This window comes from Myodes glareolus, chromosome 8 (genome assembly GCF_982192425.1).
Source record: "Myodes glareolus chromosome 8, mMyoGla1.1, whole genome shotgun sequence".
Classification (NCBI taxonomy): domain Eukaryota; kingdom Metazoa; phylum Chordata; class Mammalia; order Rodentia; family Cricetidae; genus Myodes; species Myodes glareolus.
In genome coordinates, this window is record NC_142033.1 from 81,304,586 (window position 1) to 81,323,081 (window position 18,496).

The following is an 18,496-nucleotide window of genomic DNA, read 5'->3' on the forward strand; positions in this document are numbered from 1 at the left end:
CATTATGAACCAACAGCTAATTGACAGTTTCCTTTGAAACTGCACAAGAAATAAATTTATGAAAGGAAAATTTTCTATTTCCTACATATATAAATAAAAGCAAAGTTCAACATATTTGTGAAAGCTCAAATCAGTTTCAACATAGCAAAATAAGAATATTTTGCTTATATAAATATTATGTTCATTGATTTATTTAATTTTTATGCTATGTAATATTACTTTATTTTTTTATAATATGTACATGAACTATAGGGTAAAAATAGGGAGCAAATAATAAATAGGTAGGTAGGTAGACAGATGATAGAAAGATAGAAAAATAGATAGATAGATTAGATAGATAGATAGATAGATAGATAGATAGATAGATAGATAGATAGATAGGTGGGTAGGTAACAAAAATGTAAAAAGAAGAAAAGGAGAAAAGCCTGACACAACGTTCTGAAGCAAGATACCCCAAAACTACCCCTGAGTTTCTTTTCCGGTGGCCATGTACTATGGAGCATGCAGCCTATCCTTAAGAGTAGTTTGTTTCCCCAGTGAAACTACTTGGGAGAAAACTTAATTTTCATTTGCAAGTGGTTATCAATTGGAGACAGCTCTTGGGCTAGGGATGAGAGCATGTGTCCACTTCTCCTTTCAGCTCTAAGACTCCACAGGTGCAGACCCTACGCATGCTGTTACAGTCTCTGTGAGTTCACACAATCTATCCTGTTGTGTTGAGAAAACTTGCTTCCTTGGTGTCCACCCTCCCTCTGGCTCTTAAACTTTGTAGTTTCTATTTTTAAAAAATGGCATATCAGAGAGAATGCAGTGAAATACTTATTTTTTCTGTGAGTCACTCTAATTGGGGAATTATCCAGATGATTAGAAATATCTAAGCCTATAAGTTCTAAATATTTGATACAAAGAACATTAAAAATCCTAGAGCAGGCCCAGAAAGAAGGCAACTATAGTGACACATACCACTGAAAATCTAGAAGCAACAGAAATATCTCACAAATAGAATGCCTAACCATTTCATCATATTTTTGCTAAATAAGTAAAATACTACAGCCATTAATTCTATATGAATTCAGTAATATAGCTTGGAAAACGCATAATATTAAGAGAAATGTCCCATGAACTTGAATATAAAAAATTTACGAAAAGGCTAAGACATTACTGATGGCTGAGTTCTAAAACGCTTTATTAATTAACTTCCTCTTCTGGTGTTCTTTTTACAACATCCTTGTAGTTAGTGATTTATCAATGAGGATCATTTATCTCTAACCAAAAACCTAATTTGCTTATATACAATAAATTTCCTATGTCATGGAACTGTGACGTGCAGGGCAGGCTGGGGTCCTCAATTAACAAAGGCAATGATTCGGTGACATTTTTGGAGTCCCAGTTCTTTTGGTAGCTCTACTCTGTCGTCAGTATAAGGCTCCTTCTACTCCTATAGCTGGTTCACCTCATGGTATCTAAGAAAGTCTGCATCTCGCTTCTAGAAAGATCATGCACTGTGTAGGCAACCTGCTGCCCTGCAAGGAAGAGGATGAAAGAAACTGGAGAGACAATAACAACATCTTCTCTCATGCTTACTCCTGCAGTTTTTCAAAGTAAGTTTATTGCTTTCAACATTAGGAAAGTAATTCATACCAGTGAAGAAATTTGGGGAAACAGAAGGAATAAAAAGCTCATGCATAATCTATCACATGAGACAATCATGAGATAAACATTTTAGTGCATTTGTTTTAAAGCTCAAAATACAAATAATAATAATAATAATGCGAGCCAATACATTTAAATATATAATTAATCTAAATTAATTCATTCAATTTGAAAATGTGACCATCAATTTAATGGCTTGGTGACAGCCTGTCAAGTGGAAGAAAAATAGTTTATTATTCTTTCTTCTGGGGCTTTTGTGTTAATTTTATTACTACATAAGCTGTGACCCTTTGTACCACCGGACATACTATTTCACCTATCTCTGATTTACTTGTGAAAATCTTCAGAAACTGAGATTACCAAACCAAACTCAGGGATCTTTATTTCTACATTGCTGAATAAATATATATTACATATTTGATACAAATATAATGAATACAAAACAGGAATAGTTATTTCCCCTTAAAAGATGTTTAAACATCTTTAGGTGTTGTTAAGATCATCTATCATATCATTGAAAAGGTATTATACAGGAAGCAATTAACGGCTTTATGACCATGCCCTTTAGAAACAGCTTGCGGTTTTTAGTGCATATTGCCGTCATTTAAACTGTCAACACTGCACAGCTTATCTGACATTATAACAGAAGTAACTTGTCTCGTTGCTTCTGACATATTTTTATTCAGTGGCCTTTAATTTGTATAAAAAAACCTAACTGTATCCTAAGAAGTGAGCTATGAAACAAGGGATAACTAGTGTAGCTAAATGTTGACTACAAAAACACAAGGATTAAAACAACTGTGGTGTTATATAGTAAAAATGGATCATTTCACTATGTGAAACAGGAAAAAGCAGTCATGAATGTCTCCCTTTCTCCTCTTGTGTGTCCCCTGCTTCTTTCAAAAGATAGCTGTCTTGACCTAACCTTTTTAATTCTCCCTTGTTCCAACCTAACATTGGCACAGCTTTGTTGTAAAGTCTGCCTGGATAAACTAAAAACTTAACTGACCAGCCTTGCACTAACTACTCTTACCCCAGATTGTCTGTGCCCCAGGATGGCACTGCTCTCTGGACTTTACCATCATCACTGCAGTCCTAGCTCTGCTTTCCAGACCGACAACTTAAAGAACATCTTCAATCCATCCCAATAAATACTTAAGAGACTGGGATGACTTCAGGACGTTTTAACAAAGGAAACCTGGGTTTTAGAAGTAACAGAATGTATGAGCTAATTAATTACTTAGAGAAAAACAATTATTTCACCCAAACAATGTAATGCTCAGTATGTTACCTGCCATAAGAGAGAATCTGAAAAATCTGTGAGAATTCTGAGGCTGTGCTTGTCCACAGGAGGATAAGATGGTATTTTCTAGCTAGCTTGGTCTCTACAAGCCAACAGTGTAGCTGCTTATCAGTCAACCTATCTATCACTCAAAGATACTGAGATCCAGCTGTTTACTCTTTCCATCCTCGAGTCACTCATGTTTTAGGACAGGTCAATGTCAAGAGCAAAGCAGGCAATGCCTCACAGAGAAGACACAGGAAACATGAACCAGGTGATCACTAAGGACTTCAGAAAAGGACTCCAAAGTTAGGTGTGAATTTTCCTCTATTTAAGTCATTACAAATTGGCAACTCCTCATATTCAAAATGTGTATCCCAATGTAAAATAAGGTATTAATGGTAGCATCTGTGACTTCTGGCACACAGTACTCATTTTAATGGTGCAGCAAATGAAGCTTGTGATTTGTTAATTCTTTGTTCTGGAAGTACTGTAAGGAAAGCAAACTGCTTTAGTCTACTGAGAAAATTCAATGGTTACTCCATTCTAAAATATGAAGGAGGTAATGTAAGACACTTTTTGAAACATATAGTCCAGGCTGTCCTTGGACTTTGAACTCCTGTCTTTCCATCTCTGAATCCCAAGTACTAAGATTCCAGGCCTATAATACCATGTCTGGCTTGAGAGTAATTGTTAGTTTAAAATAACACATTGACCTATACATACTAAAACCTGCAGTTTCCCTAGGAACCAGGTCTTATGTAACAAAGTGCAGTGATGAGACCCAGGACATATTTTTGAAACTGGCTCTTCATTGCAAAGATAAAATGGGATACTTTTTAAAGTTCTGGAAAAAATCATTAACATCACCAATACAGAACATTCGAAACAGTTTTTAAAACACAGTGACACAAGGGCCATCTGGTGTCAAGATTCAGCTCTAGTATTAGCCAAGGAAGATGCTACATACAGTACTGGATTGAAAGAGGACACCATAGCTTTGTAAATTCTGATTATTTAATTTTGGCAAATAGTGATTTATTATAATTTAGCACTTCGAAAATATACTTTTGTATTTAATAAACCACCGTGTCACACGCAGTGGCCTATAAGCATGTCTTCGCTCCATACACCAGGCTGCTGTTGCATTGGAGGCAATGAGTTCCATCCCGGGGATTGTAGGATCCAGGGCTGCAAATCACTGTGAATAAAACATAAAGTAATGAGCAACAATCCCCATGGTGCCACATAAGTTAACTTAACGCCATGATAAGTTGTCACTCAACTTATCTTAATTTTGGATTTTGCTTGTTTGTGTTTTGGTTTGCTTAGGTCTGGTTAGGTTTTTCAAGACAGGGTGTAACAGCCCTGCCTATCCTGGAACTCGCTTTGTAGACCAGACTGGCTCAGACTCACAGAAATCTACCTACCTCTGCCTCACAAGTGCTGGGATAAAAGGCATGTACCACTGTAGCCAGGCTGTCATTGTTTTAAGACAATCATATCATTCCGATCTTCCCAGAGTATTGGGATTATAGGAATACACCATCATGTGTGACTAATGTTCTTTATTTTTAATTGAGGTAAAATATTTAGGAATGGAATTTACTACCTTATCCATTTTAAGTACTCCCTTTAGTAGTGTTAAGTATACTCATATATACACCAATCTCTAGAACATTTTCATATTAAAAAACTGTACGACTATGCCAACTGAGCAACTCTCTAGCATTTTTCCCAGCTCCTAGAAATCATCATAGTTCCTGCTTCTCTGAATATGATTACTCAACATTCCTCATATATGTAAAACATATAGCATTGTAAATCTGACTTAGATCAACACTATCACCTAAAATAATTTTAATGATCATATACTGCTGAGCTTAAAGCCTAACTGTTTGATCATAAAAAGTTAGTACCACATCTAAAAGTAACGGCTTATAGGATAGTTCATAATAACTAGTGTACAAAGGGCCAAGAGCTGCAAGAGGACTGTAGCTTATTTCTAATCTTCTCATTTCAAGTTCTATTTGTATCACTTGATAAATGTGTGATTTGGGGGAAATTCTTAACTTAGCTCAGCTTGATCATCCCTGATCTGAAGACAATGTTATCACAAATACTGCTGCAGTTGTCCCTACACAGTAGAGGGTAAAAAGTGCAGAAAGAAAGCAAGTGCAAATACCACTGATGACACAGATAAGTCTCTAGCCTCCTCTTTCCTTGCTAGCAAAAGAAAGACAGACACAGTCAACCTCATAATAGTAATATGAAAATAAAAACCAAAAGTGTAATATGAAAAAGCAGGCACTCAACAAATACAAAATACAACTGCCTGTATTGACTATATCCATTTCAAGTTGGGGCAAGTGTGTCACATGGTTCCTCCAAATGCACTAAGTTGACTGAGGTCTCTGATTAACCAACTCTTCGTTTTCCTGTTACAAGCACTGGTGAATGGTTGTAGATTATGTTAAAGCATGGTATTATGGGCCATCTAACTTTTCAGCACCATGATGTAGTACTATGTGTTAGTACTTAAATCAACCTCCTACTCTACTGTTTTATTTTGTGTCATTCATGTTTGAGCTGTGTTATCCAAAAATACAAAACTATTTTAACTGCCTATTCAGAAGAAGCATTTGCCATACTATATTCTAGAGTTCTTCAAGTTACACGAGACAATTTATTGGTGGAATGATATTTCTAAAGTCGAAAATGTTGGTTATACAAAGTTACAACTTTTTTCACTTAGTAATACTAAAGATCCTTAGACACTTAAAGTATATATCAAACTTCCAATGATGAAGTACAATGTTACATCAAAAACACACTTTCTCTCAAATCAGGTATTGACATTTCTTTAAAAACTAATATAGACATGCTAAGCAAATATACTAAAACTTCTTAAATGACTATGAAAGCAGAAGAGAAATCTACATGCAGTGTTCGCGACCTATTTCACACTGACTGCTACAAGCAACCGAGAGTGGCATGAAATATGTGGGTTCAAGGGAAAATCAATGCTCTTCTAATAAGCTGTGAGTTCAAACTTGATCAAAAGTGCACAATAACATGAAATCCTTGTCTGTCGCACTCTTTCCTATTACTGACATACTTGAACATTTTGTTCTGTTATGTGGAGTTAAGGAAATTTTTTGAAATATAATTTAAATATTAAAGATAATATTAACAAACTACATTTATTGAATTAGGTCAGAAGAAAGCACTTGGTGTCTAGCCAGTACTGATATTTAAGAAGATATTTGGAAAATAAACTTTTACAAACTTTGAATGGGGATGTGAAAATTTTATTTGTTTGTTTATTTATTATGTACAAAATGTTCTGCCTGTATGTATCCCTACAGGCCAGAAGAGGGCACTAGATCTCATTACAGATGGCTGTCAGCCACCATGTTGTTGCCAGAAATTGAACTCAGGACCTCTGGAAGAGCAGACAGTGCTCTTGATCTCTGAGTCATCTCTCCAGCCCCAGGGGAGGTCATAAAAGGGGAAATAAAGTTTATAAAATGAAAATTATAATTATACAGTAAAATTAAGACTTAATTAAAAACATAAAAACAATTGTCAAAGAACAAATGTATGAAACTATTTTAGATACATTAATTATAATATGTAAAAAATCATATAACTTGGTAGGAAAGTATAGAAGAATTTAAAATTTTTGTTTATTATAAAATATTATCCAAATGATCAGTCAATATCCTTGGAGTTGTATCAGTAAAAAAACTTCTTAACCACATCAGTAATCTAGGCAATGGAGACACTTATCAAAATATGCTAAACTGAGAAAAAAGTCATCAAAGAGCTATCAGAAGGCACTGAGTCTTCATCTCTTTATGGATACATTAAAGCCACTGACAAGTGGTGAAGACAACACTGCAAGAGAACTCTGGAAATCAGACACATATCTACAAAACAACTAACCAACACAAAATCAAAAAAAATTCTATCTTCAAAATGGTGAGAAGTCTTATGTTGATTTTAGTTACTCTTGTCCCCCTCAGCCCAGCAACACAACTCTGTGAGGTCATTGCATACATGAGAAAAACAGTCTACTCAGTCCACAGCCCTAACCTCAGGGCTGTTCTGATCGTATTCCGTGATAGCACAGCACTGACCCCCAGTCATGGATGGTTTCTGAAAACCACAAATGCAAAACATCGCTGCAGGATGCAAGAGAAACACCTAAGGCTTACAGAAGAACAAGGGGTAAGACTTAGAAAAAGTGAGCATTTACATGCATCCTATAGACGAGACAGAGAGAAGTGGGAAAAAGCAAGCACGTGCACAGGACCAAGGATATAAAAGATGATGAACAGCAGTAATTGTTAAGGGAAAAGAAAGTTAAAACTAAGAGAGACAGCACTTCCCATCCATTAGAATAAGCAAAAATTAGAACTGGACAATGAAGGTTGGTGAGCGTGTTGGAAACTGCACAGTTTTAGAGGGAAGAGAAGATGTTGAAGTTGTGTATGGGGGCCGGGGGGGACATAGTATTTACGTTTCTTTAAAAAAAATCACTGATATGACCAAATAATTGAGAGAAGCAACTCAAAGGAGGAAAGATAAAATTGAAGACCCAAATACAAGCTACATAACTTCAACCACATAATGTTTGACAAAGATGCCAAAGAAAAGAGGGGAAAAAAAGAATTTTCAACAAATGGTGATGGAAAAATGGGATGTCCACCTATAGAAGAATGTAATTCGGCCTGTCTACACATTGCACAAAAACTAATTTCAAAAGGATCAAAGGATTAGATGTAAAACCTGAAACTGGAGAAAAAATGTAGGTAATAGCCTACATGATAGAGTTATGTTAAATGACTTTCTGAATAGAAATCCATTAACTTAAGCATGAAGACCAACAACTGACAAGTGGGACTTCATAAAACTACAGCTTTTGCACAAATAAAGAAATTATCACTTGGGCAAAGAAGAAGCCCTCAGAATTAGAGAAAATCTTTGCTAATAATAAATCTGACAGAATACTAATACTCAGAATTTATAAATAAAAACAACAAGAAGACATTTAAAAATGGGCCTGAGATGCAGGGCTGGTTCAACATATAAAAATCTATCAATGAAATCCACCATATAAATAAACTGAAGGAAAAAACCATATGATCATTTCATTAGATGCTGAAAAAGCATTTGACAAAATCCAACACCCTTTTATGAAAAAGGTCTTGGAGAGACTAGGGATACAAGGTTCATACCTAAATATAATAAAAGCAATATACAGCAAGCTGACAGCTAACATCAAATTAAATGGAGAGAAACTTAAAGCCATTCCACTAAAATCAGGAACAAGACAAGGCTATCCACTCTCTCTATACCTCTTCAATATAGTGCTTGAAGTTCTAGCAATAGCAATAAGACAACATAAGGGGATCAAGGGGATTCGAATTGGAAAGCAAGAAGTTAAACTCTCGTTATTTGCAGATGATATGATAGTGTACATAAGCGACCCCAAAAACTCTACCAAAGAACTCCTACAGCTGATAAACACATTTAGTAATGTGGCTGGATATAAGATCAACTCCAAAAAATCAGTAGCCCTCCTATACACAAAAGACAAAGAAGCAGAGAAAGGAACATCACCTTTCATGAAAGCCACAAATAGCATAAAATATCTTGGGGTAACTCTAACCAAGGAAGTGAAAGATCTATTTGACAAGAACTTTAAGTCCTTGAAGAAAGAAATTGAGGAGGATACCAGAAAATGGAAGGATCTCCCATGCTCTTGGATTGGTAGGATCAACATAGTAACAATTACAGAAAAATAAGATTAAGAATATAAACAGGTAACAACAACAGAATGACTACACTGACACACACCTTTCTATGATAACTAAGTATCATTGGCCCCAACTCACCATTCAAAAAATAAAGGTTAGGTAAAGGATTAAGAAACAACATCCATCTGTCTGTTTTCTACAAGCAATTCATCCCACCTTCAAAGATAAGAGCCATTTTAAAAGAATGTAAAAAAGTATTCAAAGCAAAGGAGTACAGAAAGCAAGAAGGTATCCCATTTCTAATACCAGACAAAATTGATTGCTTACTAAAATAAATAATAAGAGATACAGAAGGACACTGTAAGAGTCGTAGTTACATTTTCAGTTTTAATTACTATACCTTAGAGATCTATGATACAAAATGCCTCCTATCCATCTGCAAGCCTCTTGTCAAGGACAGGTAGTTCCCGAAATGTTGTAGGTTATTGTTTATGAGAGAACAAGCCACATGTTTTCATTCTCCTAATCAGAATTGTTTGACTCAGCTGAACCAGATATGCTTAACCAAATGAGGGCGGTAGGTATGTAGGCAGGAAGTATGTGAGCATAAATCCTTGCCCCTGACTGAACCTGGTGGGAAATGCAATGAATTATGGGTTTTCCTTTTTAAGTCCCTGCCATACTTGATTCTGGGTCATTTCCTAGGAACCTGAGTATGAACCTAGTCAGAGCCCATCCACCTTGCCAGTATTTAATTAAAGTTTGCTTCAAATTTGGCTTTAAACTGTGTTAGTAGTCTTATTCTTGATCAGTAGGATTAACAACACTTCCTTCTAATCAATGGAATAATTAGCCTAGAGGACATCACAATCCTAAGCATATATGCACCAAACATTGGGGTTCTCAGTTTCATAAAATGCATACTACTGGACTCAAAAACATAGATTAATCCTAAGTCAATGATAGTGGGTAATTTTCAATACCTCACTTTTTCCAAAAAACATTATCTGGCAAAAAACAAACAGAGAAACATTAGAATTAAATGACATCGTACACCAAATAGACCAAAAAGATATCTATAGTATATTCAACCCTAACATCAATGAATATGCTTTTTACCTGGCAGCCCATTGAAGCTTCTCTAAAACAGACTATATACTGGGCACAAAACAAATCTACACAAATTTGAATAATTGAAATAAATCATGTATTTTGTCAGACTACAAGGCAATAAAACTTATAATTAACAGTAAATGCACCTCTAGCAAAAAATACAAATCCATGATGATTAAACAAAACATTAATGAATAATGAATGGGTCAAAGAGGAAATCAGTGAAGAAAAATGGAATTATTAGAACTAAATGTAAATGAAAATACAACATAAAAGAACCACTGGGACACATTTTTAAAAAGTCTTAGGGAAATTTATCTCTGAGCATCCACAGCACAAAGCCAGGAGGAGCATAAGTAAAGGCCTTTATGATGCAGCTCAAAAATTTATAAAAACAAGAACAAATCAAGCAAAAATCCATTAGAAGGTAAGATATAATAAAAATCAAATCAAAATTACAAAATTAATGTATAAAAAAGTACAAGGGATCTAGTACAAATCTAAGAACTGGTTTTATGGGAAAATAAACAAGTTCAACAGATTATTTCCCTAAGTAACCAAAGGAAAGAAAGAATTCAAATTAATAAAGTGAGAGATAAAAAGGGAAACATTGTAACTGACATTTAAAAATTCAAAATATTTTGAGGAAATACCTTAAAACCCTATCTATAATCCATTAAAGTGAACCTTATAAAATAAATGGACAGGCTTTTAAATTCATTCAAACCACCAAATATGAGAGAAGATTAACAATTTAAACAGACCCATTAACAAATAAGGAGATCTAAATAGTAATAAAAAGTTTTCTCATGAAAATAGGTTAAGGCCCAGATGGATATACATCAGCATTCAACCACATTTTCAAAAAAGATTAATAACCAATACTTTTTAAATTACTCAAAGAAATGGAAACAGAAGGTGCTTTCCCAAATTCATCCATGAAACTAATATAACTCTTCTAGGAAAAACAAACTAACAAACACAAAATTAGTACAACATCTCTGGATGAACATAGATTCACAGTCCTCAATAAAAATACTTGCAAGCCAAATAAGGAACATATTTGAAAAAGATTATACACCCTGATCAAGTTGGCTGAGATGCAGGAATGGTTCTATATAGCCATAATAATAAAAACGGCATAATTCAAATGCAAAAACAAAACAGAACAAAAGACATTTATATCAGTGGAAGAAAAGACCCAAATATGGGTTCATGTGGTTACAATCATCTGATATTCGACACAACTACATTCTGGAAAAAAGACCTACCTCATCTTCGGCAAATGGTGCTGAGAAAACTGGATGTCTACATGCAGAACTAAATTAGACCCATAGCTATCACTTTGCACAAAAAATAAACTACAAATGAACAAAGACTTTAGTATAAAAGCTGAAATGCAGAAACAAGGAAACAAGCAGCATCTTATAAGACACTGCATTAGAAAAGTACTTTCACAAAAGGATTCTATTTTCCCAAGAATTAAGGCTGACAGATAGGGCTTCAAAAACCTAAAACACAAACATAAACATAAAGCTAAAACACTGTGCATAATAAAAAGTCAGCTGAGGAAGCCCCCAGAGTGAGAATCTTTTCCAGCTATACATCTGACAGAGGATAGAAGCTCAGAACACACACACACACACACACACACACACACACACACACACACACACACAGAGAGAGAGAGAGAGAGAGAGAGAGAGAGAGACAAGAAAACAAGCATTCCAACAATTAAAAAGTGGACTACTAAACTGAGCAGTGGTGGTGCACACCTATAATGCCAGCACTTGGGGGACAGAGGCAGGTAGAGCTTTGTGAGTTTGAGGCCCACCTGGTCTATAGAGATAATTCCAGGACAGTTAGGGCTATTACACAGAGTACCTCTATCTCAATTTTTTTTTAAAAAAAAGTGGACTATATCTTTGAACAGAGAAGATTCAAAAGAAGAAATAAAAATGACTAATATCTCAAAAGATGTTCAGCATCCTTAGCAATTAGGGATATAAAAATAAAAACAACTTTGAAAATTCAATTGCAATAGATATTCTTGGCTATCAACTTGTTTATATCTGGAAGTAACTAATACCAAAATATCTGGGCATACCTTTGAGGGCATTTTTTAATTAATTAATTAAAAGTGGGAAGACAAACATTTAATCCAGATCTTTTGATGTGGAAAAATTCACCTTTAATCTGCACCACACCTTCTGATGGAAGCCTATGTAAAGGACATGGAAAAAAGGAAGTGTTCATTCTTCGCCTACTTGCTCTGGCTGGCAAGTCTACTCCTTCACTGGTATTAGAGTTTACTTCTTTCAGATTCTGATGTATATTGAAGAACAACTGAGACATCTGGTCTCATGAACTGAATAATGATTGGATTCTTGGACCTTGCATTGGTAGGCAGCCATTGTTGAACTATCTGGACCACAGTCAGTTAAGTTATCTTGACATATCATTTGCATAAATCAGTACACACACATACATATGTAGGTCTATATAAATATGTGTGTGTATGTATGTACAAAATACACACTTTATAAGTTCCATCCCTCTAGAGAACCCTAATAAATCATCTTACCCCAGTCAGAATAGTAAAATCATGAAAATGACTGACAAATATTAACATGGATGTAAGTATTGGTGGGATTGCAAACTGGTAAAGTTACTATGGAAATAAGTGTGGAAAATTCTCAAATAGTTAAAAATAAAACCACCATATGATCACTCCTCAGCATATGCCTAAAGTGCACCACATCACAATTCACAGATACCTGCTCAGTCATGTTCACTGCTGTTCTATTTACAATAGCTAGAAATGGAAACAACCTAAGTGTTCTCCAGCTGAAGGATGAGGAAAGAAAATGCAGTATTACACACAATGAAATTCTACCCAGCTGTAAAGAAAAAAAATGAAATAGCAAAATTTGCAGGTGAATGGATGGAACAGGAAAATATTATACTTAATGAGGCAACCCAGATCTAGGATGACAAGCACTTCATGTGTTATCTGTGGATACCAGCTCCTAATCTTTAGATCTGAGTATATAACCTAGAGCAACCGCAAATGACAGAAAAGTAAAGAGGGACTATGGTGGGAGGCACGAGCATTAGAGGGGAGTAGCAGGACACAGGTGTTGTGAAGGAGAAAATGAGAAAAACAGGTCATGGAGACTAGGGTGGGGAGGAGCAGAGAGGGCACAGAGAGTGAGAGGAGAGACAAATGACACTAAGGATAGTTGATAATGCCATAAAGAATCATTTTATGTTAACTTTAAATTATATATAATATTAAGTTTATGTGCATATATAGAGATATATATGCTTTAGCTGAAGTCGCATTGCTTGGGGTGGCAATGCTCCCCCTCAAAGCATAGGCTAACAAAACACCCAATGGCAGACATGGTAAACCTCCTTTCAAATTATTGATCAGGAGAACCCAACAGATCCCCAAAATATTATAGGCTATGTCCTAGGTGTCTTCTGGAAAAAGAAGTTAGCACACTAATATTGAAGGCACCCTTCAGGCACAGGTCATGGAGGACAACATACTGATGCCATTTGCTAAACCAGGATAATTTCTAACTGCACTCTAAACACACACCTTCATATCCACAGAAGGTTGCTCTCACCTCTCTTCAAAGCAGCCTTTCTTCACAGCTGATAGATACAATTACAGAAATTGCTCATAGTTACAACTGCTCATAGCACCCAACTACTAATCTTGAGGTGACCATCCCCACTTGATATATTTACAGAACAACCTCTACACATTAGCCCTAGGAGACATGGAAGAGGTGAGCAGGATGTCTGTTGCAAGACAGTTTCTTTTTTAAAATTTTAAAATTTTGCACAAAAGGTGGAAGAGTAAAATAAAGGGATAGTATCTGTGGGAAGGTCTTGTAAGAAGCTGCTGTTTGTTTGTTCCCGGCTGCTCAGCCCCAAAATAATCACACAGAAACCATATTATTTGCAATACTATTTGGCCACTAGCCTAAGCATATTCCTGGCTAACTCATATCTCAAATTAACCCATCTCCATTAATCTGTATATCACCATGAGGCTATGCCTTACCATGCAAAGTTCCAGCATCTGTCTCTGGTGGGGTTACATGGGTTCTCACTAACTTCCACCTTCCTTCTCCCAACACTCAGTTTTAGTTTTCCCCACCTAGCTTTACTCTACCCTATCACAGGCCTAAGACAGTTTCTACATTAACCAATGGTATTCTATATTAACAGCATACAGAGGAAAATAAAGGGGAATAAATGGCATTAAAGATATATTGCAAGGAATTCTCAAAAACAGAATAAAATGTATTATTTTAAAAATTAAGGCAGTTTTTTCTTTGCACATATTTAGAATTCAGTTTCTTCAAATATATAATCTAAAATAAGTCAAAATTTAAATGACAGTTTTAAAAGAAGATAAACATTCAGCTAAACAATCAAAGTAAGTGAATTTTTATCCACATAAAACCTGAAATGTAGTTTATTACATACCACAGCACTCAGGGCACTTTGGATGTTTCAGGACATTTATCCCATAACCGGGATAGCAGCGGTTAATCCACACCATTTGAAGGGTTCCTTCAATGTAGTATATTTCAGGCAATGGCTCCATACGTTTGCCCAGGACTTCTACTTGTTGATTAAAAAATCTCTCTATGAGATTTTTAGCCTACATTCGAAATAGAAATTTAAAAATTAATTATCTGTAAGGTTAATATAAATTTAGAACAAATAATGTAGAGGAAAAAGTCTCAAATTTTTTATCTGTAGTTAAGATACACATAACACATAAAAAGGAAAGTCTACCATTCATTTTAAATAGTCAGTTGTTTAAAGTTAAACACATTTATGAAATTAAATTTATTTAAAATATTTTGTAAGTCACAAACAAGTATGTATTCTATCACCCCCTTCCTTACTTTATGAAGGAAAATTAGGCTTAGACACAAGATAAAATGTGGTAAGTTCTGGCTCTTTGTTTTAAATAAATTTACAAATACTAAGACATCATTCTGACAGATATCTCGATATTGGCAATACTGGCTCTGACTTGGCTGCAAAGAGGAATAAGAGCCAGTGTTTTCCTTTATGGAGTCACTCCTCTACATGAAATACAAAATAAGTTCATGAACTCAAACCCACTGCAAGCCAGTGACTTTCCTCTACAACAAGAATCTGTACCTCCAGTCTAGTCAGAAACACAGATAACTTGGCACACTGTTCTTGAACCTCAACTTGTCTGACCTTTCATAAGTCTATTATTTCCATGAAAAAATTAAAGAATTATTAAACCTTTTTAAAGAAACTATTCTCAACATAAATATGAATTGTGCTTCTCTATTACTCAATTACTTACATGTTTTCCCAGATTAAATATTTTCCAATTTTGATAAGTTCTGTCTGATGAATTTTTTACATTTATTTGGTCACACATTATTTTCAGTTAAGGAAGTACTAACAAAATTAGTAATAGGAAGCTGGAGAGATTGCTCAGCATTTAAGAGCACTTGTCACTCTTGCAGAGGGGCTTGAGTTCCATTCCCAGCACTCACATGGCAGTTCATCATTTCCTGTAACTCCAGTTCCAGGGACCTGGTAAATTCTTCCAGGCCTCAGCACATAGCACATGAAATACACTTATACTCATGCTGGGAAAATACTCATACACTGAAAACAATTATATACAATCTGATCTCTAACTGTTAGCATTTAAATGTGTTGTTATTATTCAAAGTTTAAAGGACACAAATCACAATCATCAGAATCCTATGCAAAAATAAATGTAAAATAAAAGCAAACAAAAGCCAACAAGAGAAAACCCAATGATCTAAACCTGAGAACACCCAACAAACACATATCAGATACTTTCTAATTCCCCCTCTAATAATGATAAACAAATACTTTATCATAAAAATAATATTAAATACCCAACAATTTCTGATACTACTTATTTTGATTGTACATGTAAGGCTAATAATTTGTACCAAAAGGTACATTGGAGGGATTTTTGAGCTGGGTAGGAATTACAAGTACAAATGGACATTTTTAAATAATTTCACTGATATAAGAATTACAATAATTAAAAAACTTTCCCAAAAAAAGATTCTAGTTTGAGATGACAAATATAGCTGAATGAACATCAGACCTCTTGTGCTGTTCCTCTTGTTCTCTCCCTAAATCTTCGTAGGTAATTACATACAAGAACAGATTCTTCTTCATAACTAGAAGCCATGTACTAAAAAAGCAACCATTTCAACACAATCTTTGACAGAGAAAAGTCTGACAACTGACTTTAAGCACTTCAATCTTCTTTATTGGATTCGTTAGTTAAAAACAAATGAAAAAAATTAGCTAAAATGACTTTAATATTTGTTATAAGTTAGCTCACCACACTCAGAAGACAACACTTGCCTAGAAGCATATGAGTTTCTAGACAGGCAGCAAATATCATACATCAGACAAAATCAGAGTATGCAGGTTTTAATATCACTAAATGCCAAAGAAGATTTATCTATAGACCATAGTTTTCAACCTTCCTAATGCTGCAACTCTTTAATGCAGTTACTTCCTTATGTTGTGGTGATGCCCAATAATAAAATTATTATCATTGCAACTTCATAACTGTAATTTTGCTACTATTACATATCATAATGTAAATATCTGTGTTTTTCGATGGTCTTAGGTGAACACTATGAAAGGTCAATTGACCCCAATGGAAATGCAACCGACAGGCTGAGAAACAGGCTGAGAAACAGGCTGAGATTTAGACAATCATTTAAATAGTTTAGGAAACATATTATTTAAGAATCTATGGAGGATGACTGCTAAGATGTAGACTATGCCACCCAGAACAGATAAGTTACATGTCTACCCTTTGAACTTGCCCATATCCTCAGTACAGTTCCCAAAGGCATAATCTATTGCCACCAACTTCTGGCCTCACTGCACAACTCCCATTGCTGTGCTCCTACCTCCAACTTTAGTGTCTGTCCATTGCTTAGGTGCTGGCCACTCAAGTTAGAGAAACAGGTGGAGGCCACACCAACCAGAAGAACAGACGACAGCAATCAGAAGAAAACGTAGGGAAAAGAGGTCACAATAGCTGCCAGAACTCCAGACAGGAAGACAAACCCACAGATCTCCTCCACTCTCTCAGTGCCTCCCCATACTATCTCCAATTCCCCCGGCCCTCCTCATCACACTATCCCAGCCCCCAACTCAGGTGGAGATCCCCTGATTAACCAAAGCCATGCCAACCACCAGAAGTTCAGGCCACAAAGAATTGCCTTTAATACGTGTAAACGCAAGTTCTGAAATAAATTCTGGGCTGGTTGGTAGTTACCTTCAGTCTTCCCGGTCTAACCTGTGTTTTCTGTCTCAGTTTCTCAATTTTCCATTTCCTTAACCTCACGTCCCCTCTCAAGTGCCCCATGTTGATTCCTGTTAGAAAAGGCTCTGACATCCCATGCTTGTGGATCAGTAAAATTAACATAATAAAAATGGCCATCCTACCAAATGCAATCTACATATTTGATGCAATCTTCATAGAAATTCCAACACAACTCTTTACAGAGCCTGAAAAAGCAATACACAACTTCATATGGAAAAAAACAAAAGATCCTATTACTGAAGTCAACAATACTTATAATCATAAGACATGAATAAATAAAGCTATTACCAATATGAAACCTTAATTCTTAATGGTTAGTTTTCAGAATGCTGCTTCTATGAAAACTAACAGAAGAAAAGTAATGCTCAATCTCACCCAGCTGTAAATCTTTGATCTAAAATAATAACTTGCTGGGCAAGAAATGTTAACTGGTGCAAAAGTGGCATAAATGTTACAGGAGTAACCAACAACTTTCTGACTAAAGTCAAATCCTGCTTCACAAGATGAAATTCATGCCTGGTATTGTTAACTGGATCAAAACATCATAACTGGCTAAGCAGTATGCCCTATAAAAGAACCTAATATTATTACTCGCCTAAGCGCACATTGTGTTATGTTTATAACCATATGACAGTGCATCTCTCAACTATCAAAACCACCAACTCTGTAGATCTTAAAAGCATAAATAGAATTTAAAAAAGTAGTTATGAACATATTCAGAGAGTTCAAAAGAATTTAAATAGCACACAACTAAACACCTAAATCAAGTTAGAGAAGACAGAAGAGAAACAGGGAGTGCTGGAAATCAACTCCAAAAAAGAAAAATATTGAAGAAAACTCAAATGTAATGAAGTTTGAAACAAAAAAGTTAGTCATCCATAATAACGTCTCTATGGAAAAACTTAAGCAGAGACAGGGTAAATGAATTAGATCATTCAATCAAAGAAAATGACAAATTTTAAAATTGGAGAAATTGAACACGGACTATCTTTGGAGTACTATGAAAAGACAAAATTATAAATAATGGGTATACAAGGAGAAAAATACCACCAAAGGAATAGAAAGTATTTTGAAGAAAACTTCCTAAGTCTAGAAAAAGAGAAGCCCATCAAAGTATAAAAAGCCAACAGACGACCTCAAGAACCAGAATGGAAGATACCTACCACACATAGTGAAAACATTAAAAACAAAGAATAAAAAAGGATAGTTAAACTGGCACGAGAAGGAGGACAAGTCACACACAAAGGCAGGCCTGTCAGAATTACAGCTGATTGGTTA

General features: G+C 35.2%; 1 protein-coding gene across 2 annotated transcripts in view; it reads right to left on the reverse strand.

Annotated features, from left to right (window-relative positions):
- Positions 1 to 1,587: 1,587 nt before the first annotated feature.
- The window catches only part of Zpbp (zona pellucida binding protein), a 136,504-nt gene continuing 119,595 nt past the window's right edge, over positions 1,588 to 18,496 (reverse strand). For both annotated transcript variants that reach the window (XM_085692194.2, XM_085692195.2), the window contains exons 7-8: positions 14,320 to 14,497; positions 1,588 to 4,136 (exon numbers count right to left, since the gene is read on the reverse strand). In XM_085692194.2, the coding sequence (XP_085548320.1) occupies positions 4,042 to 4,136; positions 14,320 to 14,497 (273 nt within the window). In that variant the 3' untranslated portion in view covers positions 1,588 to 4,041. The remainder of the gene's footprint in view (positions 4,137 to 14,319; positions 14,498 to 18,496) is intronic.